This window comes from Urocitellus parryii, chromosome 2, assembly GCF_045843805.1.
Source record: "Urocitellus parryii isolate mUroPar1 chromosome 2, mUroPar1.hap1, whole genome shotgun sequence".
NCBI lineage: Eukaryota > Metazoa > Chordata > Mammalia > Rodentia > Sciuridae > Urocitellus > Urocitellus parryii.
In genome coordinates, this window is record NC_135532.1 from 105,315,636 (window position 1) to 105,343,073 (window position 27,438).

The window sequence follows — 27,438 nt, forward strand, 5'->3', positions numbered from 1 at the left end:
AGTAATTATCTCTGTCTCTTGTCTCTGATGCTGGTGATTGAACCCAGGAACCTTGTGCATACTAGACAAGTGCTCTGAAACTGAGCTACATCCCCAGCCCTCTTTATTTTATTTTGAGATGGCATTTCTCTAAGTTGCCCAGGCTGGCCTGGAACTTGTAATCCTCCTGCCTCAGCTTCTTCAGTAACTAGGATTATGCACTCACCATTCTTTTTCTTTTTGGGAGGGGCACGGGTACCAGAGATTTTACTCAGGGGCACTCAATCACTGAGCCACATCCCCAGCCCTATTTTGTATTTTATTTAGAGACAGGGTCTCACTGAGTTGCTTAGTGCTTTGCTTTTGCTGAGGCTGGCTTTGAACTCTCAATCCTCTTGCCTCAGCCTCCCAAGCCACTGGGATTACAGGTGTGTGCCACTGCACCTAGTCTGATTTTATTTTTCTTTCATTTGTGATATTAGGGAATTGAACCAGGGCCTTGTATAGACTCAGCAAACACTCTACCAAACTGAGCCACATCTCCATCCCTGAATAACATTAGGGAGTACCCTGTGGTGAATGTGTGGTTTCCCCCACCATCCATAAGTATAATAATACAAAATAAATTTTTTATTTTCTAGGGGGCAGGGGGGGCAAGGTACTAAGAAAAAAACAGAGCATCAACCTTTATTATTCTCCAAAAGCCACTGTTAACCTCAGTTTACTCCATTTGTGGCCCCATAGCAAAACTAGGTCAAACAAATTTAGAAACAGTGTCAGGGAACATATTCATTTGGGAAAGACTTTCTATAATGCTTAAAGTTAACATTCTAAAACATTCATGTAAGCTGAACATTCCACCCAATTCTGATAAAGACACAAATGAAATGCCTTTCTGATGTTACTGATTCCAGTCAAAGGTAAAAGTTTAACTTTCATAGCTATATTTAGATTATTGTGTAATCAACACAGGAAACAAACAGCTTGATCATATTTTGGATCCATACAGCATTACTCTGCATCAAAACATTTAGTCAAATAAAATAACATTTCTACCATATGATTCACCTAAAATTTATTAGAGTACTGAGAATTAAATTTGAATGAAATTAAGATTTTCTCTAGGAAATAGCAAAAATTAAATCTAGTCATTTAAATCTTATGACTCTCAGTTTCATCATTTATACAAAATAGAGACTAAACCTCTAAAGCTCTCCCTAATTCTAAAATTCTACGTAGACTTTTAAAAGAAATAATAGCATATATGAGCTAACAGTTGGGAATATCTTAATGTTATGTGATTATATTTTTAAATTAAAATGCCACTGATGTAATAGAGTGCAAACCACTACCCATAAATACTTTTTCTCACTTACCTCCAGGTTTTGACATTCCTGAGCAGAATTGGTAGGCAGGCCAATCCACTTGATCTCTTTCTTTTCCTTTGAAATTATGTTCATTGCCATTAACACATTTAAAGCATCATAAACTCTTCGCCTAATGTTCTTCTGATCATAAGCCTGCTGAAAAATATTTTTATTGAGCAATAAATTTTAAGGGTAAAGGTATAATCATGTGATGTTAATATATTAAATTAATAACATAATATCTTTGAAGTGCTGAATTCATTCTATGCCTATTCAAATAGGATATTTGAAAATATCCTTCAAAATTAAATAAAAAATAAAGATACTTTTAAACTATAAAACACAAAATAATTTTATAAATAAATATTATGTTACCATCAGATCAACATTTAAAAATACTAAAAGGATTTCTTCAGGTAGAAGATATATCATTTAAGGGAATTGGAAATGTAGGAGAGAATTAAGAAAAACCTGAAAGTAAATACATGAATAAATTTCAACTAATATTCACTATATTAAAAAAAATCCCAGAGTCAAAAATATACACAAAACGAATACACATGAAGATAATAATGGCTATATCAGAAGAGAGTAGTGGAGGTAAAGCATTCTAAGGCCTTGATTTTAAACTAAAAAAATGAAGGATATGTGTCTATAATTCCAGCTACTTGAGAGGCTGAAGCAGAAGAACTGCAAGTTCATGGCCAACTTCAGCAACTTAGTAAGAACCTGCCTCAAAATAAAAAAATGAAAAATGGCTGGGATATAGCTCAGTAGTAGAGTGCTTACCTAGCATGTAAAGGCCCTGGGTTTAATCAGCAACAACAACAACAACAACAACAAAATGCATGTTTTCAGTTCTAGATAAAGTTGGAGCAGTAATGATTACTAAGTTGTTTTCAGTCTACAATGAGAACAGGAACTTGCACCACAATATAATTATAGTCACCATAAAACACACTTAGTTTGCCTGAGCTTTCTTTTTTTTGGTAGCAAGACTTTCTCAATGAAGAAATTGTGTTGTCTTACATTATAGAGCAAGAGGGCAGTAGCTTCTAAGAACAAACTCCAGCCAATTAAATGCCATGATAATACAGGATGGGGGAATAACACTGAAATCATCTAAATTTAAAATAATCTAAAGTAAAGGGAAACTTAGGTTACAGAACTGAATGTAAATATGAGAAATCCTGACATTATAGAAATAACATAACAAAAAACAACAGGTGGAGGCAGTGAGGTAGGGTTCCTGGTTTCTTCTCTTTGATACTGGAAAGGATATGGGCACTGTTCAAAGTAGATAATGATGTAACAATAGAACTTTCAGCACAGTATATTTGAAGTTTTAAAACAAATATAAAAATATTATTTCTTTAACAATTAGTACTGATATATCTAATCTAAGTCTTGTGGTGGAAGAGAAAGATGGCTATAAGTACAGCATATTAATTTATTACACTTTCCATAATCAACAGCTACTGTTTTGGTTTGTGTTTTGTGTGTGTGTGTGTGGGGGGGGGGTCTTTCTCACATCCCCAATGCTTTCTTATAAAATATTTTTTGTAGTTGTACATGGACAACATACCTTTATTTTACTTGGTTATTTGTATGTGGTGCTAAGGATCGAACCTAGTGCCTCACACTTTCTAGGCAAGCGCTCTGCCACTGAGTTACAGTTCTAGCCCCTATGTCACTGGATTACAGGTGTGCACCATAGTGCCCAGCAACAGGTACTATTACAGATGATAAGAAATAAAATATTAAGTATGTTACTTAAAGTTATAAAGATAACCAACTAAACAATTGCAGAGTATAAATCTTCCAAATCATCAGAAAAGTAACACTTAGTGAACAGAGAAAAACCCAACCTTTGTTTATATCCTGGGGTGCTAGGAGTGGATTATAAAATGTATATATAAGATGCTGAAAAAGGCTAAGAGGAAATACTTCTCTGCAGTGACATCTGAGTGAAGATCAAAAGGAAGAGAAAGAGAAGCCAGATGGATGCTCACAAAGACAAAGGGAACAGCAAGTATGGAGACCTGACCAGGGACGTCTTCTGGCATACTCATGCAGCATACGGCTGGAGTGTACTATATGTGTGGCCAGAAGTAGTAACTGGGGAAGTGCAAAGAAGACTTTGAGATCAATGAGGTAATGGAGGCCAGACATAGTGGGGCTTGTAGATCTGAGAACTTTGGCTTTCACTTCAGATCAAAAGGTGAAGCACTGTTTCAAGTGCACAGAGAACATTAAAAGAAACAAAACCCACCATAAAATGGCTTATAAAGAAATCTCAATGCAATCCAAAAAACAGAAAAGGTTCAACTCATATTCTTCTTGTAAAAGTAAAAACCTATAACAACAAACAAAAATCCCTATCCCCTGAAATTATAAAAATTCCAATGTTCTTAGTCAAAAGGACATTAAAACCAAAGTTAGAGAATATAGAAAGAATAATATATCAGCTGGGTGTAGGGGTGCACACCTGTAATCTCAGCAGCTCGGGAGGCTGAGGCAGGAGGATTTCAAGTTCAAAACCAGCCACAGAAATTTATCAAGGCCCTAAGCAAGTTAGCAAGACCCTGTCTCAAAAAATAAAAAGGCCTAGTGATGTGGTTCAGTGGTTAAGCACCCTTGGGTTGAATCCCCGGTACCAAAAAAAAAAAAAAAGAAAGAAAATCAGAATCAAAGGAATAGAGCCAAAAACTGCTAATGGGGAAAAGTCATAGCCATAAAGACTTTCATTACTAGGGCTGGGGATGTGGCTCAAGCGGTAGCGTGCTCGCCTGGCATGCGTGCGGCCCGGGTTCGATCCTCAGCATCACATACAAAGATGTTGTGTCTGCCAAGAACTAAAAAAAACAAATATTAAAAAAATTCTCTCTCTCTCTCTCTCTCTCTCTCTTTAAAAAAAAAGACTTTCATTAGTAAACAAAAATAATTAAACTATATAAAGTATACATCATAGTCTACAAGAGTAAAAGGCAACAAAAGGGGCCAGGGATGTGGCTCAGTAGTGGAGTGCTTGCCTAGCACACATACCCTAGGCTCAATCCCTGGCACTACAAAAACAAAAAACAAAACAAAAACCTAGAAACACAAATCAGAAGGTTGGTGTAAACAAAACAAAAAAAAGGTTCTTTGGGAAAAATAATTCTAATAATTTTGAGAATGTGGATGAGATGGAAGATCTTCAGAAAATACCAAACTGAACCTACTGAAGACAGAAATTCTAGAATGAGTATTACAAAAGAAGAAATGGAGAAAGTTACCTAAGATATACCCTCTCACCAAATCATCAGGATTAGACGGTTTCACAGGTAATATCTGTACAATTTTAGGGAACTGAAATTGACATTCAATGTTATTAAACCTGTAATGAAGTACACAAAAAAAGAATGCCTCTAAATTCATTTTATTTTATTTTTTAAAAGAGAGAGGGGGGGAGAATTTTAATATTTATTTTTTAGTTTTCGGCGGACACAACATTTTTGTTTTGTATGTGGTGCTGAGGATCGAACCCGGGCCGCACTCATGCCAGGAGAGCGCGCTACTGCTTGAGCCACATCCCCAGGCCCTCTAAATTCATTTTATAAAGCCAGCATACTACTACCAAGCCAGACTGCAAAGATGGTTAACAAACAAAAACAGAAACCTCACTTATGCATATTAATGTAAAAATTCTAAAATTCTCAGGAAACTATAACTTGATTAAATTCAATGTCCATTTCTGATATTTTCTTAAGAAAAGAGAGCAAGCCAGGTGTGGTGGTGCACACCTATAATATCAACTACTGACAGGAAGCTGAGGCAGGAGGATTGCAAGTTCAAGGCTAGCCTTAGCAACTGAGTAAAGATTTGTCTCAAAATTGAATTTAAAAAGAGTTGAAGGGGCTGGGGAGATAGCTCAGTGATAAAGCACTTGCCTAGCATTCATGAAGATCTGGGTTCAATCCCCATCGCTACATAAAAAAATAAACAATTTTTTTAAAAAAAAGGTGGTGGGGAGGTAGGGTTGGAGATCAGTTCATGGTAGAGCACTTGACTAGAACGTGTAAAGTCTGGGTTTAATACCCAGAACCACAAAAGACAAAAAAAGAAGCAAGAAGAAATGTTTATTTTTTAAAAAAATTAAATAGTAGTCTATAGTTCCTATTATCTCAAAATATTTATCCTCTTTGAGGGCTGAAATACTATACATATTGCATTAGAGTTTAGAATTACAGATCTGTAGCTCAGTAGTAGAGCACATGCCTAACATGCACAAGGTCCTAAGTTCACTCGCCAACACACAAACAATAAAGAATTAAACATCTATAACTAGAGTTAGCATTATTATTTAATATTTGTGTAGAGTACGTATAATATAATTACATTTAGTAAAATGTGAACTTTTTATCTTTAGTGATAAAAAGCAGATCAATACTTGCTTAGGGAGGGAAGCAGAGGAAGGAACGGGCTCTGAAGGGCTCAAAGAACCTTTTGGAAGTCATGGGGAAGTTGTGCATCTTGACTGTGGTAGTGGTTTCACAGGTGCACATAACTACCAAAACTCAAAGAATTCTATACCTTGACTGTAACTATCTACCAAAAAGTAAGAAAAAAATAATCTAATTGTATACTATGTACATTTCCCTCTGTAACTTTATTTTGCCTGAAAAAAGTGAGAATGATTTCTACAGCTTAAAGAACAGTCTCTAACATGCATTAATAAAGAATGCAGCATGTAAAGCATTATCACTTCTGTGTTTAAAACAAAAAGGAAATAAATTTTATCACATGTATTCATAAAAGAATTTCTAAAAAGATATTCAAGCAGGTGTAAGTGAATATTAACTAAGAATGATATTATCTATGAATGGGGACTGTGGGAGAAGGGAGTAATTTCTATTACACACTCTTACAGAACTGGAATGTTAATAAGCATGTCCATGTATGATTTTTCCAATAAAAAGTGACATTTTCTTATTGACTTAGACACTGATGAAACAGTAAAGTTCAGAAATGTATATGAAGTCACTGAAGAGGAGATCATGTTTAAAAAAAGCATGTTCCATTAGTAACCCCCCCAATTTTTATTTTAAACTCCTCCAATCTATAATATGAAAAAAAAACTCCTAGCTTATTGAGGATGCTCTAGCTTATATGATTCCTCAAATTTATCACACAGACAACCCCAAGAAGTAAACTGTAGTAGCATTGTTACTCCATATCAAGTTAATGATCAACCTACCGAATCAGCTGCCAAGTGGTTGTTGGAATTAGTGAACTCTGAAACCAGCTCATCAGCTACTTCATTATATGATGTTGTACCTTTTCGCTGAACTTTCTCACATACTTTCATAGAAAAATGTCTCAAGCCTTTTCCATTTTTATCTCCTTTTTTGCTTCGTTTACTAGAAGAGAAAAAAATTATGAAAACAAAATTTATATTCCATCATACTTACCAATGACTTCCTTCACAAAACTCTGTAAGATAACGCAAGAGGATAGCAATTTAGTATTTGCTTCAAGTTGTAAAAATTTAAATAGATAATAGGAAATGTTTAAAAATTAATTTTTGCCTTAAAAGTCTAATAAAGTATATAGTGCTTTTGTATATATATCATCCATTTACTCAACAAATATTTATTAATGAATTACTACTACGTGCCAGATACTGTTATAGACACTGGAAATAAGTGAAAAATGATAAAAACCCTGGCCTTTTTAGAGCTGATAGAATCATTAATACTTATTTTTAATTATGGATATTAGTTTTTCTGAAATTAAAAGCATCACTGTTCTTGGGTTTATTTATCTATTCAACTTTTTTGCGTGTATGTGGTGCTGGGATTGGCCCCAGGGCCTACGCATGCTACCTATATGCTCTACAATGAAACTATATCCCCAGCCCCTATTCAACTTTTAACTGAAAGTCACTGGAATTGGATCTAAGTCTTTAATTAAATCTGGTCAATGCCAAAGCCTAAACTTTGATAACTTAATTTTTAACATATGGAGGAGGTTCAATTTAGTTCTACTGAGTATCATCAACTGTATGCCAAAAAACAGAAATACAAAACTAAAGCAAGATCTACTTCCTCATTCTGAGTTGGGGCATGATGGAGAGACAGACACATACAATGACAGATAATTTCAATTTTATAAAAAGTAAGTGCCAAGTCAGTTATTCACAATATACTCTGGGAACACTGTAGGAAGAGCAACATCTAATATGATCCCAAAGAGGGTGACTTGCTGGAGAAGAGTCACAAATAATGAGGAGTCATCACATGAAGGAAGCTAGGAAAGCTATCAGGCAGGGTTATTAGCAGCACTGGACACATGAATGGTGAAACAGTCTACAGGAGCTCATCAAACAGTACAGTTTGATGAGTATACCTGGATGTGAAGTACGACTTAGTGATGAGGAAGAAAGGTAGATAAAGGCCAGGCCCTTCAGAGCCAATGCACAGGAACTTGTACTTCATCTCGCTATATTCCATCAGCATATTACATTTATATTTAATAAGTCAGTTACATGTTTTCTGTTGTGCACTTTAACAGACACTAAGCACGCACTTTTCAAAATAATGAGATGAGAAAAGGACATTTACTTCCTTTTCCATATAGTCCCAAAGAACCATCTACATGCACCTCATGGTTCACCTTCCTTATCTACTGAAATGTGGTGAAACCACTAAGTGATAATAAGAGGGGCGGGCAGTACAGTGCGCTTTCCAGTTAAGGATAAATCTGTGCAAAGCAGGAGATGAAGTTATAAGGGGAAAGGCAGTGACAGCAAGATCAGCTGAGAGGCTACTGCCAAGACCCAGTCAAGAAACAGTGAGCCCTGAGACAGGGGCAGTGATTAGGTTGGAGAAGCGATGGAACTGCAAAAATTCTCAAGTTAAAAAACAGAAGAACTAAGCAACTGATTGACATGGAGAGTTTCAAGGAAAGAAATAGGGAACTCAGAAATAAGACAGAAGCTTAAAATACACACTGAATTTCAAAGACTTGAGCAGTGAATATAAATTTTACATAAGCTTCACATTAAAATATAATATTTTAGATATACTGGATTAAATAAACGATAATACAGGATTAGTATCTTTTATTCAAAATGCCTGGGACCAGAAGCATTTAAAATTTCAAATTTTTTTTACATTTTGGAATATTTGCACATCCATCACATCTTAGGGATGGCACCTGAGTCTAAAACATAAAATTCACTTATGTGTCATATACAATTTATACATAAAGCACGACAGTAACTTTTACATAATATTTTAATAATTTTGTGCATGAAACAAACTTTCATGGTGTGGATCTTTCCACTTGTAGTGTTATGGTAGCACTCAAAAAGTTTCAAGTTATGGAGCATTTTGGATTTTTGGATTAGGGATGTTCAACCTGCATTACAATGAATTTCATGTGTTTCTTTGGCATTTTTATGGTAAAATGAACCCAGAACTTGCACATGCTAGGCAGGAAACTATACCACTAAGCTATATACACTTTTTACTTTTTAAATTAGCTCTCAGAAAAGTGTCAGCATTATATTTCCACTGGGTAGCAATGATGTTGAGTTTAATTAGCCTATATAACATATGAATGGGTGTATATGTATATTTTTGGAGGAGGGAAGTACCAGGGATTGAACTCAGGGGCACTCGACCACTGAGCAACATCCCTAGCCCTATTTTGTATTTTACTGAGAAACGGGGTCTCATTGAGTTGCTTTCTGTTGCTGAGACTGAGGCTGGCTTTGAACTTGTGATCCTCCTGTCTCAGCCTTCTGAGCCACTGGCATTACAGGCCTGTACCATAGTGCCCAGCTCCAAATGGATATACTTAATAGGTAGCTGAATATATGAGCCTACAGCTTATGGGAGACATAAAAACAGACACCACAACTATATAGCAAAACTGAACACCTACTGTCAAAAATACAACAAAATGAGGAAACAAAAAGCTCCTACAGACAAACAAACCTTTTTGGTTTTTAGCCAAAAGGCCTACATACCAGTGTCTGAGTAGAAAAAGAAATATTTGGTGGGGCCCTATATAGTGGACCTGAGAACAGGATAACTTCATAACAGCCATAAGAGTTTACTAGAAGCACAGCTGCGAATTTTAGGGCCTCAGTTGAACTGAGGAGGAGTTCTGTCCTCTCAAATACCAGCTGAGTACATGGGCCCCACAAGGACTAGAGGTGTTGGAACAATCTAGCATATATGGTTCAAGAAGAAAACAATAAATATTGTCACATCCATACCTGTTTTAAGGGAATAATAAATAGTGAATGCTGTAATTCATGAAATTTTAAAAAATGAGAATATCAACCTAGAATGACAAATACCAAATCATTCCAGTAAAGTAGAACACTTTGGACATCTAGAAGAAAAGGGCATCAGCTTTTTCAATAGAAGGTACATACCAGAAGGAAATAAACATATTTAAGAAACAAAGAAAGTATGAGTCAAGAACTTTACATTCACTGACTTTCATTCAAAGATAAGAGGTACAACCTCAGGGATTACCTGTATACCAGCCCCTTCTGAGGAAACCACTAGAGGACAAGCTTTGGACACTAGGGCTCTGACATGAGACCTGGTAGTGAGTATTAAATATACAGCCACCTGTACACATGGAAAAACTGAGGGCTCAGAAGGACAGAATACAGTATCTAAATGAGTTTGTGATCCACAGTAGATAGTTACAGTTACTTTAAAAGTGGAGAAAAATGATGAGAATGTATATAAAAAGAAACTGGGGTTGGGGATACAGTTCCATAGTAATGAGCTCTTGCCTAGCATCCACAAGGCCCCTGGTTAAATCCCTAACAAACAAAACCAAACAAAAACCAAAATGAAACTAATGTTCTCAATAATCACATTAGTGGTCATATCAGTAGAATTATTTAGGTGAGTTGAGCATGTAATACAGAATAAAACCAATGCATAACCATCATTTACTTTACTTCTACCATCCCTTTCATGCCAACGTCTTTAAAAACCAGGACTTTCAGACCATATAAGATTTGAATATGAACCCATGAAATACTGTATCTTGGTATGTATATGTCTCTTAGATCCATCTATTTAAAAGGACTAGAAAAAATTAGCAACCTAGTAGCAATGATTACCACGATATCCCAAACTGAAGTGTGACATACATTCTCATTTAAAGAAATTAGGGTTTCTCAGAGAAACGGGTGCTTTCATGTTTAGGGAAGGAAAAATTCAAGATGAACTTGGAACATCTTAGTCATACCAAAAACAAGGTATTCAAGACTATTACAGTCATGTCAAAAGAACTTAAGAGTCAACTGGCCCCCTGACCAAAGCCAGACAATTTGTTTCGATAGTTATAATAATTGCAATGTACAAACCCACCACAATGTTTAAATTCATGAACTTCTAGGTGTCTTTTTAAAACAGAAGACCTTTGGAAGAAGATGGAAATAAGTTCATCATCTTGAATACTAATCAATAAAAAGGGAGCAAGCATTTATTCCAGGTTTCTACAAGGACCATACCTCCAGGAAACCAAGCCATAGATGAGGGAAAGTATTATTTAAAAGAAGTGATAAATGTACTTTAAATGCAACCCACAATGACAGGCATTAATTATCAGTGATAGTCATGCCATGAAGAGTAACTATATCTCCTATACCTATCAATGGAAGAGCACACCACCAACAAAATACATTTCTATGCAAAGCCTCCTTTATGTCGATTTGCAACTAGAATTTGGCATATTTAGATAACCAATGGCTTTTCATACACTAATTTATATAATTAGTACAAGTGCAAAAGTAAATAAAGACTGCTAAAAACAAATGCAGGAGTTATTTTGAAAGAAAATGTTGTGTATAAGGCTTTATATTCAAGCTAAAAAGTAGATAATGGCTTACTAAAGAAAATAAATTCTCAACTTGGTGGTTATATGCTTTTTTAAAGCCAGGAATGAAACAGGGTTGTTTTTCATCTAATTTTAGGTCTTTTTTTTTTTTTAAGCCAGCATTAAGATAATCACAGGGTAGTTCTCAGTAATCACTTATTTGGTTTGCCCTCTGTTGTCATATACAGATAACATTTAAAGGACTAACTAGACTTTTAATAGCTACTAAATGCTGATGATCATACTCTTGAAACATAGATACAAGCCTACATAAGAGTGTCATAGAGTTAGTTCATTATCAAGTTCATTGAAGGAAACATATAGTGTTCCATTCTAAAAACTGCAATACAAATATCCGTCTGGCAGGTTGTTGTGAGGATTAAACAACACACCATGCCTAAAACACACAGCACATGATAGGTGACTCTTCCCCTTCAAGAACTAATGGAATTTTTATAAGCAATACAAAAATGAAGCTTTGTGGTCAATAATAGCAGAATCAAAAAATTAAATGTACACACTGGAAGGCTAATAGAGCATCATACCAAAAGTCAATCAATATCTATATAAAAATTCAACAAAGTAGGCTAGGATAATCAACACCTACAGCAAACAGGAAATCTGGTTGTTCAACCAATTCAGTAAGACACTTCTTTGAAAGTTAAGTAAACCATGTTTCTATTAAAATGCTATATGAAGAACTCCTGCAATTCAATAACAACAAAAGCAACCCAGTTAAAAAATGGCAAAGGACTTGAAAAGTCATCTCTCCAAAGCAGTACAAACAGCCAACAGGCACATGGAAATATGCTCAAAATCACTAATCAGAGAAGTGCAAATCAAAACCACAATGAAATAATGCTTCACACTCGTTAGGATGGATATTATCAAAAGAACACTAGAAAACAAGGTGCTGTTCTATGGTAGAACGTTTGCCCAACATGCACGAGGTCCTAAATTCAATCTCAAGCACCAAAAATAAATAAATAAATAAAAACAAAAATAAATAAATAAAAGAAAAAAAGGTTTGCATTTTAAACTTAGCTAATAATTTTAAATAAACTTAATAATAGATTTGTATAAAAAAGTAAATGACTGAAAATAATGTCAAATAATATCTATTTTTTTCTTTATAGATTTTCAATGTTTTTGGCTTAGATTTAACAAATTGATCCTAAAATGTAACATGCTATAAAAAAATAACTGAAAATGGATCAAAGAGCCAGGAATAGTGGTGCACACCTGTAATTCCAGCGGCTTGGAAGGCTGAGGCAGGAGGCTCAGCCAGCCTTAGCAAAAGCGAGGCGCCAAGCAACTCAGTGAGACCCTGTCTCTAAATAAAACACAAAATAGGGCTGGGGATGTGGTCAAGTGCCCATGAGTTTAATCCCCAGTACCCCACCCACCAAAAAATAAGAAAAGGTGTAGGGGCTGTGGATATGGCTCAGCGACAGAGTACTTCACTAGCATGTGTGAGGGCCTGAGTGTAACTGCCAGCACTCCGCCAAAAAAGAAAAAAAAATCCAAGAAATGTTAGTACAGATATACAAAAATTAGAAACCTTACACTGCTGGTAAGGATGTATAATGGGGCAGCCACTTTGAAAAACAGTCTGGTAATTATTCAAAAGGTTAAACAAAAAGTAACCATATGACCCATCAGTTCCACTCCTAGTCAGATACCTAAGAGAAACGCAAGCAATTCTCCATATTTCCATAAGAGCACTGGCTAAAAATCATTCACAGCAGCATCATACATCACAGGCAAAAAAGAGAAAAGAGCTGGGTATGGTGTCGAATGCCTAAAATCTCAGCAGCTCAGGAGGACTGCAAGTTCAAAGCCAGCCTCAGCCTCAGCATCTTAGTGAGAAGTGGCTGGGATGTGGCTCAGTGGTTAAGTAGCCCTGGGTTCAATCTCCAGTGCACACACCCCAAAACAAACAAACAAACAAACAGGAAACAACTTAAAATGTTTATCAATAAACAAATAATATACAGTATATTCAGGTAGTAGAATGAATATTATTCCGGAATAAGGAATGAAGAACCAATACATGCCACAACACAGACGAACCTTAAAAAAATGCTAAATGAAAGAAGACACTCACAAGGGTCCACATAATGTACATTTCCATTTATATGAAATATTCAGAATAGGTAAATCTATAGAGAAGAAGGTCGATCAGTGGTCACCTAAGACTGGGAGGGATGAGGGACTGGGGAGTGCTGGTGCAGTAATTCTTTCCTGGTGGTGAATTGGCAGTAAAGGTTGTGCAATTCTTTGACTGAACTGTACATTGTCAATGGATGAACATTGACATTCATAACATATGAACTGTACCTCCTCAAAGTTGTTAAAAACAGTCACTGTTTTAACAGTCTTCCCATGCAGGACCAGCATGCGGCTGTGCCACAGATGACCTACACCCTTAGTCTGACAGGACTCCAATTGTTGCGTGAGCCTGCATGAGCCACCGTATGCTAAGAGCAACATCAAACTGCTGTAAAGGCTTAGGAACCTCCATGCCAGGTTCTCAAGTTACCAGAAACTCACCCATTCCAGACTAGCACTGGGGCCCAGAGCACACTTGGGTATTACTGCTTAGGATCACTCTCCTTTTGCTTCTCCTTTTCTTTTTAAAATTTATTCCTTATTTTCTTTAAAACTTCCTTCCTTTTCCCTTCCCCTTTCTTTTCACCATGCTAGGAATCAAACTCAAGGCCTTGCACATGTAAAGCAAATCTCTATAACTCAAGTACACCTCCAGCCTGTTTCTCTTTTCTATAGTTAGGACCTCAGACTTTTTAAAAACTAACTTAGACCTAAGGAAGTAAGTTTTTACTTACAGTTTCATTAACAGTAATTTCTTCTTCTTTTTATTTGATAGGGTTGAAAACAGTGCTTTGGGAACTATTCATAATTAACTTGAATTAGTCTACAAAAGCTTACAGCATGGGAGGACAGCTTTCCTTTTCTTACGTAGTCCTCTTCCACCTTCCAAAGACTTGCAGGACTGTTCAGTTACCTAAAGGCTGTCGTTAGCTCTTCTGGAGCTTTTGCTTGCTTGCTTGTTTTGATGGTACCCTTAAGCATGCGAGGCTTGGGTTGGTTTTTTTTTTTTTTAATATTCATTCATCCATTCATTTATTCTTAGTTGTAAATAGGCACAAAATCTTTATATAATTATGTGGTGCTGAGGATCGAACCCAGTGCCTCACGTGTGCAAAGCAAGCACTCTACCACTAAGCCACAGCCCCAGCCCTTATTTATTTATTAGTTGTAGTTGGACACAATACCTCTATTTCGTTTATTTATTTTTATGTGGTGCTGAGGATTGAACCCTGACCCTGTACGTGCAAAGCCACAACCCCAGCCCCTAGGCTTGGGTTTTTAAATGTAAATTTTTATTAAAGCACAACCCACATAAGAAAGATCTGAGCAAACCATGTTAAGTACCTTCCTAGTTATTACCATCCCGAGCCCCACCTAAAAGATATCCACCACCACCATATCCATCATTAGTTTTACATGTCTTAAACTTTATATATATATACTTTTTATATGTGCTATTCTGTGTCTGATTCAAACCTATCTTCTTTTAAAAATAACTTTTTAGGGTTGAGGTTGTGACTCAGTGATAGAGTGCTTGCCTATTGCGCGTGAGGCAATGGGTTCCATCCTCAGCACCACATAAAAATAAATAAAGGTATTGTGGCTACCCACAACTAAAAAATAAATATAAAAATAATAATAATAACTTTTTAGTTATAGATGGACACAATACTTTTATTTTTTATCTTTTTAATTTTATGTGGTGCTGAGGATCGAACCCAGTGACTCACATGTTCTAGGTGAATCATCTACCACTAAGCCACAACCCCAACTCTCAAAACTATCTTTGAGTGATTTATTCATATTCTTCTCACGGCTGCAGTTCATTTACTCCAGTGTATGAATAGAACGCACTTCATTCACCGATTTTGCAGATGGCTGTTGACTTCTTTCTAGTTGTGGCTATTATGTTCTTTAAAATATTAATTAAATTAGTTTAATTTAATTACTTTGGAGCCATGACTTGGATTTGAACCATGGAGGCTATTATGAATAGTGTCTCTATAAAACTTTCCTGGATAAGTTTTTGATGAATATGTACATCAACTTCTGTTTGTATATACTTGCAAACAGAATTGATGTGTCCCAGGCTGTATGCATGCTCAGCTCTAACAGAAACAGCCAATGCCAAAAATGAGCGAACTTATGCTGCTATCAGTAGTGTATGAGCAGTCTAGGTTCTTCATAACCCTGCCAAACTTCATGGTGTTTAGTTTTTCACTGTAGTCATTCTGGTGGATGTAGTTTTACTTACACTGTAGTTTTTGCTTGCATTTTTCTGATGGTTAATGCACTTTTTTGTATTTTTTTACTAGATATTTCTATTCATTGCTGGAATAAAGAAGTTTTCCATTGGTTTTTTCCATTGACTTTGTATCTAGTAACCTTGCTAAATTGACTTCAACTCAGTTTGCATATTCTTTTGGTTTATTCCTGGGCACACCATCAGATCATCCACAAACACTGGCAGTTTTGTTTCTTGGATTAAGACATTAAATAGTAATACAGTACTGAATAAAAGGGGTGAAAACAGGGATCCTCCTTGTTTCTTATATCTCAAGTTGAAAGCTTTTGATGTCACCCCTACATGTGCTGTTTGCTGCCATTTTTGTCAATTGTCTTAATATATTAAGTTCTCTTCTATTACTAGTTTACCAATAACAACAATGTATAGTTGATTAACCATATCTTATATGGTTTTCTCTGTATCTACTGATTATTTAGTTTTTCTCCTTTATTTCATACAAAAACCTAGATTCTCAGCCTCCTGCCCACAAACAGCCAATAACTCCATATCTAAAAGCTACTGGGGAAGTTGCTCACCTTCCTAAATTTTTCTCTTCTCTAGTTTTGGCCTCTCTTGTTCTTACCACCTCAGTAACTTTCTGATGGCTTCAAACAGATAATTCTGTATTTCATTCAGTCTTTTGGGCTATTCTTGGCAGTAATACTAGGCTACGGCCAAGTTTTTCCTTTAACTTTTGTTACTGTTAATCATGTTTCAATCTTTTCAAAAAAAAATTTTAAGCAATCGCGTTGTAAACTTCTGAGAATTTTCATTCCTCCTTTTTTATATTTGCTATTTTTGTTTTATGGATATTATCTCTTAGGAAACTTCAGACTTCTCAAAGGATGATAATTAGAACTCTCTTTTTACTGTTCTTCTCTGCTAACAGGAATATTACTATTTCCTATTTATTTGGGACTTCTGATTATTTACCTTGTTCTTTGTCCTTCATGATAGTTTTCCAAAAGTGTCTTGTCCTTTCATGTTTATGAATGTTGGATTCAGGTGTTTATTTTTTGCAGTATTGGAGACTGAACAGAGGCACTCTACCACTAAGTTACATCTCCAGCTCTTTATTTTGAGACTGGGTCTAACTCCATTGCTGAGACTGGCCTTAAACCTGCAATCCTGCTCAGCCTCCAGCATCACTGGGATTACAGGTGTGCACCAAAATGCCCAGTGTACATGGGTTTCTTGTGTTTATGTCTCTGTTCCCAAGAAGGTTCTCCCCACATGCAGAAAGCTCACTTCCCATATACCATGTCTGTGTATATGGGTGGGCCATGGTAGCCAAAGAGGTTAATGGCAGGTAGTACTGCTGTTAAGCAGCTTAGTCATCTTTTCCCCACAGACACAAAAGCCAGAATGAGGAAAGATTATCTTGGAGGGCATACTAAGATCTTTAAACTCACCAGGCATGATTGCGTATGCCAGTAATACCAGCCACTCAGGAGGTCAAGGTAGAAGGATAGCAAGTTTGAGGTCAGCCTGGGAAATTTAGCATGACTCTGTCTCAAAAAATGGCTGGTGATTAGTAGCAAAGTGCTCATCTTGCATGGGCAAGGCCCTGGGTTTGACTCCTAGTACTGGGGAAAAAAATCCTTAAACTCAACTGAGGGTATATATATTAGTTACCTCTCCATTATTGTGACAAAATACCTGAGAAAATCAACTTAAAGGCAGAGAGATTTATTTTGGCTCATGGTTTCAGAGGCTTCAAACAACCCAGGGGCGCTTGGTCCTGTTGCTTTAGGTCTATGATGAGGCAGAACATCATGGTGCGGAGTGAGTGGTGGAACACAGCTGCTCATCAGGAAGTAGCCAGACACACTTCCAGTGAGCTCACTTCCTTCCATTAGGACCCACCTCTTAAACATTCACCATCTCCACAGCACCACAGGCTGGTGTCCAAGTCTTTAGAGTGTAAGTTTTGGGGGACATTTAAGACTCAAACCATTACTGGCAGGCAGTTCTGTTTCCTTGCAACCAGTTCTCCAAATTCTAGTCTGGGGAACAAAATGGTTTTGGTATGATTGCTATGTATGTGGAGACAGGATGAGAGCTTCAAGGGGTTTTAGAGGGCTGGTCCAGCTATACTGTTAGATAATCTTTATTTTACTGCTGTGATTCCTCCAACATTCATTCTTGCCTTTATAGCCATCAGTCTTAAGAATGGAGCCTCTCCATGACAATACAAGGAAGAATGGCTCCCGTCTCCAATGCATTCTTACTTCTTTGCCTATTCTGGGGTGTACATTTCTGTATTTTCATTTATCACTCACTATAACCATATCAGAGTCTATCTTGGAATTGGAAAATCTATACCCCACCACTTTTGATAGTACCTCTAGACATATATTTCCTTTCTTTTTTTAACACTGTAATTTCAGTATGATATTAGGAAGAGGGAGAAAACATGAATATTCAGTCCCTCATCTTAAACTGAAAGTTTCCTTAAGTAGATGGGATTACACATTTTCTTAGAACCTGAGCTCTTTGAAGCAGCAAGACCCTTTCTTTCTAAATGACACTAAACGTATGACACTAGACGAGAACACTGTGATATCTTATTAGTTCATAAACCAAATAAATGAACTGGGAGGAAGCATCCTTTACCAAATAAAACCAAACTGATGAACTAAAAGGAAGAAAATAAAACTACTAATACACAGTAGTGTGAAAAGCATGTTACAACAGTAACTTGAAGTATTCCAATTTATAATACTCAAGGAATAAAAAATATTTATCTTTCAGACACTTATCTAAAATCCACAAATCACTTTTGTTTATTTGTTTGTTTTTGTTGTTGTTTTCATATTCTACCAATATCAGGTTACAAAAGTAACCTACTTAATATGACTTACTGCAGTCCAGGGTTAAGTTGCAACATATACATTCCATTTCAATGAGAAATTATACATAGTAGGGCTGGGGCTGTGCTCAGTGGTAGAGTGCTTGCCTAGCATGTGGAAGGCACTAGGTTCGATTCTCAGCACCGCATATAAATAAATACGTAAAACAAAGTTTCTATCAACAACTTAAAAAAATTAGATAACAAAAGAAATTAGGGCTGGGGATAAAGCTCAGTTGGTACAGTGTTTGCCTTGCATGCATAAGGCACTGAGTTCAATGCCCAGCACCACCAAAAAGAGAGAGAGAGAGAGAGAGAGAGAGAGAGAGAGAGAGAGAGAAAGAAATTATACATTATATAAAAAAAATTTCAGGGGCTGGAGTTATGGCTCAGCAGTAGAGCACTTGCCTTACATGTGCAAGGCCCTGGGTTCGAAACTCAGCACCACATAAAAATAAATAAATGAATGAATGAATGAATAAAGGTTATTGTGTGCAACTACAAAAAAATAAATATTAAAAAAATTTTCATTTCTTCTTTTTTTTCTGAGCGTTGGGGATGAAACTCAAGACCTTGTACATGCTAACATTCTACCATTGAACAATATCCCTAGGCCTCATTCCTAATTAAAAGGAGTCCACCAGAATGTTTAAATTTAAAAAAAAAAAGTTCAGTAATGTTATAAAGTTAAAACCTGACTTAATCTAGCAAACAAAGAATCACCTTCTGTGATATGAAATGTGGGGTGGGGATGGAAATAGGAAATGAGTACTTTTCCATTATAGACCTTCACTACCTCCCTCCCTGGATTATGTCATCCAAGCCCATGACCACTTCTATGCTAATGACACTACCACTTTGATAACTAGTAAGTCTCCCTGACTTCCTATGTCTAAAACAAAACTCAGTTCTTTCCACAAACCTATCCCTAACTGCTATAAATGGAAATAACATCAATGTTCAAGTAAAAGAAAATCAAGAGCCATCTTTCATTTCCCTTTTCCTTCAATCGATCAATAAATCCCTCTGGTTCTACCTCCAAATCTATCCACTTTTTTCCATCTCCACTGCCAAGCCAGTGTCCCTGAAATAGTCTTTTGACTTCCACTCTGTTTCCTTAGAATTCATTAGTTACTTGAAACCAGTGTAAATTAAATCGTAAGATATCCCTGCTTAAAACATTCCTCAGAACGAAACACAAGGCCTTTAATGACCTGAAGCCCACCTGCCTCTCCATCCTCAGCTCACACCACCGTTCTCCTTCTCTCTCCAGTCTACGGTGCACCCAATGTACACACCTCCTCCCTTAGAGGCTCTGCATTTTCCATTCCCTTGGCTCAGAATCCCTGCTCCCCCACTGACTGCTGGCTATTTACCTTCTTGGCTTCTTTGCACTCTAAGATCTCCTTAAACATTTTTGAAAGTAGCTGCAACCCTTGCAACACTCTCTACAAATCACTCTCCCCTGCTTTTTATTCCAGTACTAGCAATTAAACCCAGGGGCACTCTACCACTGAGCTAACATACTCAGGTTCCCCCTTTTTAGTTTTGAAACAGGGTCTAAGTTGCTTGGCTAACCTCAAACTTGTGACCCTCCTGCTGGGATTATAGGTGTGCACTACCATACCAAGCTACTCTTTTTTTTTTCTTGCATAATATGTATTACATCTAAAAGTATTTTATTTGTTTACTGCTTCCTCCCAGTGAGTTCCTTAAGTGAAGGGATTTCTGTCTTGCCTGTTATTATCCCTAATATCTAGAACACACCAACAATTTGCAGATACTCAAAATACTTTTGTTGAATGAGTGAACTGACTTGATAAACACCACTGAAGCAGAGCATGGGTTTTCATCATATTGATTTTGACTATATAGCTTATTATACTTTAAATTGTATTAGTTTATTATGGATTATCAGTTTATTATATATAAACAACACTTTTACTGTGCTCCATCAGGACAAAAAAAAAGATAATTAAGATTAAATGAGGGGCTGGGGTTGTGGCTCAGTGGTAGAGCGCTTGCCTAGCACGTGTGAGGCACTGGGTTCGATTCTCAGCACCACGTAAACAAATTAAATACACAAAGTTATATATAAAAAAGATTCTTGATGTTTAAAAAAAAAAAGATTAAATGACGGGGCTGGGAATGTAGCTCAATGGTACAGTGCTTGCCTATCATGTACAAGACTCTAGGTTCAAGCCCCAGCAACAAGAGGGGAAAAAAAGGAGACAAAGGAGGAATAAAACACCACTGCACTAAATCTTATACTTATTTTGGACAAGATTTGAGGGAAAAAAACACATTTAGCAATTGTTTTGGTGGACTAGAAGTGGGGGTGAGATATAATACAGCAAGTTATACTAAAAAATAAGAAGAGTCTAGTGTGGTGGTGCACATTTGTAACCACTGCTACTCAGGAAGCTGAGGCAGATGGATCCCAGTTAGAGACAGCCTTGGCAATAGAGTGAGACCCTGTCTTAAAATAAAAAGGGCTGGGGATGTAGCTCAGTGGTAGAGCATTACTGGATTTAATCACAATTTTTTTTAAATAAAAATTTTTAAAAAAATAAACACTAAGAAAAAAAGTAATTGTATTAAACAGAGAAAAGGGAAAGTTGAATCAATGGCTATAAAAGCCAAGCATCCCTAATTTCAAAATCCAAGTTCCAAAACCCTCCCAAATCCCAAATATTCCAAAATGTGAAATTCTTGAGTATTGATATGAAACTTAAAAAGTTCTTCATTTTGGAGCATTCTGGATTTTGGATTAGGGATGCTTAATCAGGCAAAATCAGGCAAAACCATGAAATTTGAAAAACTCCAAATTCTGAAACACTCTGGTCCCAAGCATGTTGAATAAGTAAATCTGTCCTAATAATTTTTAAAAATATTTTTTAGTTGTAGTTGGGCATAATACCTTTTATTTTATTTTTATGTGGTGCTGAGGATCAAACCCAGCACCTTGCATGTGCAAGGCGAGCACTCTACCACTAAGCCACCACCCCATCCCCCTAGTAAAATTAACCTAGCATTTTGATATGTAATCTTTACACTTCTCTCTTATGAAGGAAAATGAAGAGAATCTTGGTATTTGTTTGTTTGGTAGCAGGAATTGAGCCCAAGGGCACTTAACCACTGAGCAACATCCCCAATCCTTTTTAATATATATTTTTTGAGACACTCACTAAGTTGTTTAGGGCCTCGCTAAGTTGCTGAGGCTGGCTTTGAACTCATGATCCTCCTGCCTCAGCCTCTCAAGCTGAGGATTACAGATGTGCACCACCATGGCTGGCAAGAATCATGTTTTTTTATACTGTATTTTAGTTTGCTTTTCATCCCTATGACCAAAATACTGGACAAGAACACCTCACAGGAGGGAAAGTTTACTTGGGGCTCATGGTTTCAGAGGTTTCAGTCCACAGAAGATTGACTCCATTGCTCTGGGTCCTCAATAAGGTAGCACATCATGGGGAAAGGACCCAGCAAAGGAAAGGTGTTCCATTAATGTCAGGGTCAGGAAGCAGAACATGGGGGAAGGGGGAAGATACATACACCTTCTCAGGGTGCAATTCTAGTGACCACCTCCATCTCTACTAGCCATGCCCTGCTTGCTTACTGTTCACCCTTCAAATGAGGATAACTGATTTAGTTACAGTTCTCCTAATCTAATCATTTTCATCTCTGAATACTACTGGATTAACAGGAGCTTTTGGGGAACATCTCATATCAAAACCATAACATACTATTTATAGTATATAGGTTCTTAACCAGGAAATAGTTCCATTTTTGTGTATGTGTGTGCACAGTACTAGAGATGGAACCTAGCGCCTAAGCTTTCATTCTACCATTGAGTCCATTTTTAAGGCCTATAACACTGCTTAATACATATCTAAGAACTTGTACCTATACTTTAATAGTATAAACATCAATAAATAACAATGTGAGTTAGAAAGAGAACTTTCCATTAGATAGAAAAAAGACATTTTCCCATATATTTCTATATGATACAGTGGTTCCCTGGAAGTGATCTTGTCAGTTTCAAATAGTTAAGAACTGAGCTGGGTGTGGTGGCACATTCACAAACTACTTGGGAGGCAGGAGGATCACAAGTTCAAGGCCAATTGCTACAACTAAGCAAGACTCTGTTTCAAAATTTTACTAAGTTTTTGCTGGGCTCAGTGGCACACACTTGTAATTCCAGCAGCTCAGGAGGCTGAGGCAGGAGGATCATAAGTTCAAAACCAGCCTCGGCAACTTGGCAAGGCCTTGAACAACTTCTCGAGGCCCTGTCTCGAAATAAAATACCAAAAAGGGCTGGGGATGTGCCTCAGTGGCTAGGCACCCCCAGGATAAATCCTTGGTACCCCTTAATCTTTTCAAAAGTTGAAAAAGAAATTTTTGAAGGTTCAGTGGTAGAGAACTTGCACATCATGTGTGAGGCCTTGGGTTGAGTCCCCGATAAAAAAGGGGTGGGGGAGAAGAACTAAAAGACTGCTAGAAAACATATATTCTTCATAAACAGTCCCACAATCCTCACTTAAGAGTCTCTGCACTTTCATTTTTATTTTTTTTAATTAATTTATTTTTTAGTTGTACTTGGACACAATAGCTTTATTTTGTTTATTTTTTAATGTGGTGCTGAGGATCAAACCTAGGGCTTCGAATGTGCTAGGCGAGCACTCTACCGCTGAGCAACAACCCCAGCCATGCACTTTCATTTTAAATTAAATTCTAACATGGAGCTAACTAGTTTCTCAATGCACAGCAAATTATAGATGGCAAATTAGGATAGAGAAGACAGAAAATTATTACATTGAGAGCACACAATCTAACAGGAGAAAAAAGTCTAAAGCACCTTTAAAAAATAAGTTACAAAAACTTAGAATCAAAAATAATTTTAAAAAGCATAGCTGGCAAGATTTCATTTAAAACAGTTATGATCTTAAAGATTTCAACTGCCTCTGAGATGATGAGTCTTAACAGGTCAACACTAATATGGTATTCAGGGTAGTGAACTACCCGAAATACTGAATTTGGGCTCAAATAATGATTTGAAATTGATTATTTTTATTTTGTAGTGCTGTGGACTGAACCCAGGGCCTCATGCAAGCTAGGCAAGCACTCTGTCCCTGAACTGAGAGTTCTTAATCCTGGAGTTAAATGATTTGATAGGCATTTATATTTTATTTAACAGACACAAGTGATTCTGATGTACAACAACCAGAATGGAGAACTACTGTACTAATATTCTAAAGAAAGTGACATCATTCTTGAAATAGTGCTCAACAAACAAATAAGAATGTATTATGAGATGGGCTCAATGGCACACACCCAAAATCCTAGTAGCTCAGAAGGCAGAGGCAGGAGGATCACAAGCTCAAAGCCAGCCTCAGCAACTTAGTGAGATACTGTCTCAAATAAAAAACTGGGGATGTAGCTCAGGGCTAAAGTGCCCCTGGGTTCAATCCCCAGTAACAACAACAATAATAACCAAAAAGGAAAATAAAGGTACTATGACCTACAAATGGTTTCAATAAAACCTGTTAAAAGTTGAGGCATGTTAGAGTAATGTGGAGAAATGGTAGAAAGGAATACTTCAACTCTCAAAAGGAAGAAAGGACGTTAATATTATACAAAGAAAAACACCTCACTATTTAAACTAAATAAGTCTGGGCACCAAAAACCTCTCTTCATACTGGAATCCTAAACAAAATATTCACACTTATACTCACCTTTCTGAAAAATCAGAGTCTATAAATTCTCTAGCCCGTTTTCTATCACTAAAAAGACAAAAAGCATAAACACAACACATAAATAAGCACAGCTTTATTTAATGAATAATTTATGTATAACTTGTCTAATTCTACACTGAATATATCCAAAGACAAAAACTAACAAATATAAAAAGTATGGTCACAAAATAAAAACAATCTTGGAACAAGACATGACAAAGTAGTCTTACATTGAAATGAGTTCAATGAATATTTAGGGAGGAGAACATTAGAGACCTATAAATGAGGTTTTAAAAAATACTTTTGTTTTTGATGTGTGTGTGTGTGTGTGTGTGTGTGTGTGTGCATCTGTATGGATGCATATTAACATACAGGTAGCTTAAAGGACTCAGCTGTCTGCTTGCTAAAATTCACCTGGTGCAGTAGCCACCATATAAGTAAACAGAGTGACTAGATGAGACTCTGTATTACCCTATAAGCAAAGATGAAACATATGGGTTTGATACTAAGAGTGGCGAATGAGTAACACATAAGAGATATTGATTGAAAGTCTCTGTGTTTCAAAGAATTAAGTAAAAACTGAATAAAATTTTTAATATCTTTGGCATTTTTTCCCCTAGTTTATTTATTTTTTTGTTTCCCTGATTTCTTTTCTGGTTTTTAAGGAAATAAGAATTCATAGGAGAAATTCTGAGTATAGCCAACATATAATATATAGCTCCTATTTTATTGTCTGTTAGTAACAATATAAAATATAATTTTCATACTTTCAAAGCAGCTAAATGTTATAACAATAAAAATAGTCTTATCTCAGAGTTAAAAAAAAAATCCAAAGATTCAGTTTAAAGGTATTGTACTGCTTTTCTCTATTTAAAACAGGTTGAGCCAGAGGCAATTTATGTATAAGACACAAAATAAACCAAAATTGGTGATTTCAAAAAACATTAGTTTTTAAGAATTACACTAACAAAACAAGAACAGAAGACAAGGAAGCAATAAAAAGTCAGAGCTTTTTTTTTTTAAGGGGCTTAGAAATAGTCACTTGTGCCATCTTACCTGGGGACCCAGCCAGTGGCTTCTGCGATGTGAGTCTGAGTGACCATTGCTGGTGCAGGGGTGTACGGGCTCCCAATCAGAACACTTCCTGAGCTGGCTAGTCTCTGTGGTGTGCTTATGATCTGTAAGGTCAGGAACAGGAAAATAATGCTGTTAATTACTGAGAAAAGCCTACAGGCGGACAATAATGTTGATATGAGGGGGAGACCTGGCTATCTAAAAAGCACCTAATGCCAGTCATCTAAAATATAAGCTATACCGATGATTTACTTATGTCCTAGGGTCTTAAAGTACCAGTATCCCCTTGTTTTGTGGTGGGGGAAACACTGGGGATTAAATCCAAGGGTGTTTAACTACTGAGCTACATCCCCAAACCCTCACCTTTTTCTTTTTCTTAATACCTGGGTTGTTGTTTTTTAATTTGTTCTAATTTTTTAAAAATATTTGTTCTAATTGTTTTGTTACACCTGACAGTGGAATGAATTTTGACATGTCATATATAAATGGAGTATAACTTCTCATTTATCTGGTTGTACATGATACAGAGCTATATAGGTCCTGTAAGCATATATGCACAGAGGGTAATAATGTCCAATTCATTCTACTATCACTACTACCCCTTCCCCTCTCCCCTCCCCTTTGTTTAGTCCAAAATACCACTATTTTCCACACTCCCTTTATTGTGAATTAGCATCCACATCAGAGGAAAACATTTGTCCTTTTGTTCTTTGGAATTAGCTTATTTCATTTAGCATAACATTCTCCAGTTTCATCCATTTATCAGCAAATGCCTAATTTCATTCTTCTTTAAGGCTGAGTAATATTACATTGTGTATATATGCCAGTTTCTTTATCCATCTGTTGAAGGGCATCTAGATTGATTCCATAGCTGAACTACTGTGAATTGAGCTGCTATAAACATTGATGTGTCTATATCACTGTAGTGTGCTGATTTTAAGTCCTTTGGGTATAAACTAGGGAATGGAATAACTGGGTCAAATGGTGGTTCCATGCCAGATTTTCTGAGGAATCTCTATACTACTTTCCAGATTGATTACACCAACTTGTAGTCACACCAGCAATATATGAGCGTACTTTTTCCTCACATTGTAGCCAACATTTGTTTTTGCTTATATTCTTGTTTTCTTGTTTTGTTGTTTTTTGGTACTGCTGGGGATTGAACCCAGGGCCTTGTGCATATAAAGAACCCTACTGACTGAGCTATATCCCTAGCCCCTGTTGTTGCTTATATTCTTGATGATTGCCATTCTGACTGGAAGGAGATGGAATCTCAGTGTAGTTTTAATTTGCATTTCTCTAATTGCTAGAGATGTTGAACATTTTTTCATATATTTATTGATCAATTGTTATTTCTTCAGTGAAGTGTCTGTTCAGTTCTTTTGTCCATTCATTGACTGAGTTATTTGGTTTTCTGGTGTTAAGTTTGAGTACTTTATATATCCTGGAGACTAGTGCTCTATCTGAGATGCGTGTGGGAAAGATTTTCTCTCATTCTGTAGGCTCTCTCTTCATGTTATTGTTTCCTCTGCTGTGAAGAAGTTTGATTCCATCCCATTTATTAATTCTTGATTTTACTTCTTGTGCTTTAAGAGTCTTGTGAAGGAAGTTAGTTACTAAGCCAACATGGCGGAGATTTGTGCCTATTTTTTCTTCTATTAGGCGCAGGGTCTCTCTGTTCTAGTGCCTAAGTGGTTGATCCACTTTGACTTAATTTTTAAGCAAGGTAAGAGATGTAGGTTTGATTTCATTTTGCTACATGTGAATTTTCAGTTTTCCCCGTACCATTTGTTGAAGAAGCTAAAATCTTTTCTCCAGTGTATGTTTTTGGAGTCTTTGTCTAGTATGAGATAACTGTATTTATGTGGGTTTGTCTCTGTATTTCCTATACTATATCATTGGCCCACACATCTATTTTGGTGCCAATATCATGCTGTTTTGTTACTACTGCTCTGTAGTATAATATAAGGTTTGGTGTTCGTTTTGTGTGTGTGTGTGTGTGTGTGTGTGTGTGTGTGTGTGCCAGGATTGAACTCAATCATTGAGCCACATCCCCAGCCCTTTTTTGTATTTTATTTATAGACAGGGTCTTGCTGAATTGTTTAGCGCCTTACTTTTTGCTGAGGCTAGCTTTTTGAA

The 27,438-nt window shown here is 36.4% G+C and overlaps 1 protein-coding gene across 10 annotated transcripts in view; it reads right to left on the reverse strand.

Moving 5' to 3' along the window:
- Positions 1–27,438, reverse strand: part of Tfdp2 (transcription factor Dp-2) — a 162,857-nt gene that overhangs the window by 21,866 nt on the left and 113,553 nt on the right. For 7 of the 10 annotated variants that reach the window (XM_026385047.2, XM_077795289.1, XM_077795288.1 and 4 more), the window contains 4 exons: positions 25,282–25,403; positions 24,226–24,273; positions 6,583–6,745; positions 1,356–1,502 (listed from right to left, as the gene is read on the reverse strand). In XM_026385047.2, the coding sequence (XP_026240832.1) occupies positions 1,356–1,502; positions 6,583–6,745; positions 24,226–24,273; positions 25,282–25,403 (480 nt within the window). The remainder of the gene's footprint in view (positions 1–1,355; positions 1,503–6,582; positions 6,746–24,225; positions 24,274–25,281; positions 25,404–27,438) is intronic. The other 3 variants (XM_026385048.2, XM_077795291.1, XM_026385049.2) reach the window with 3 other exon arrangements.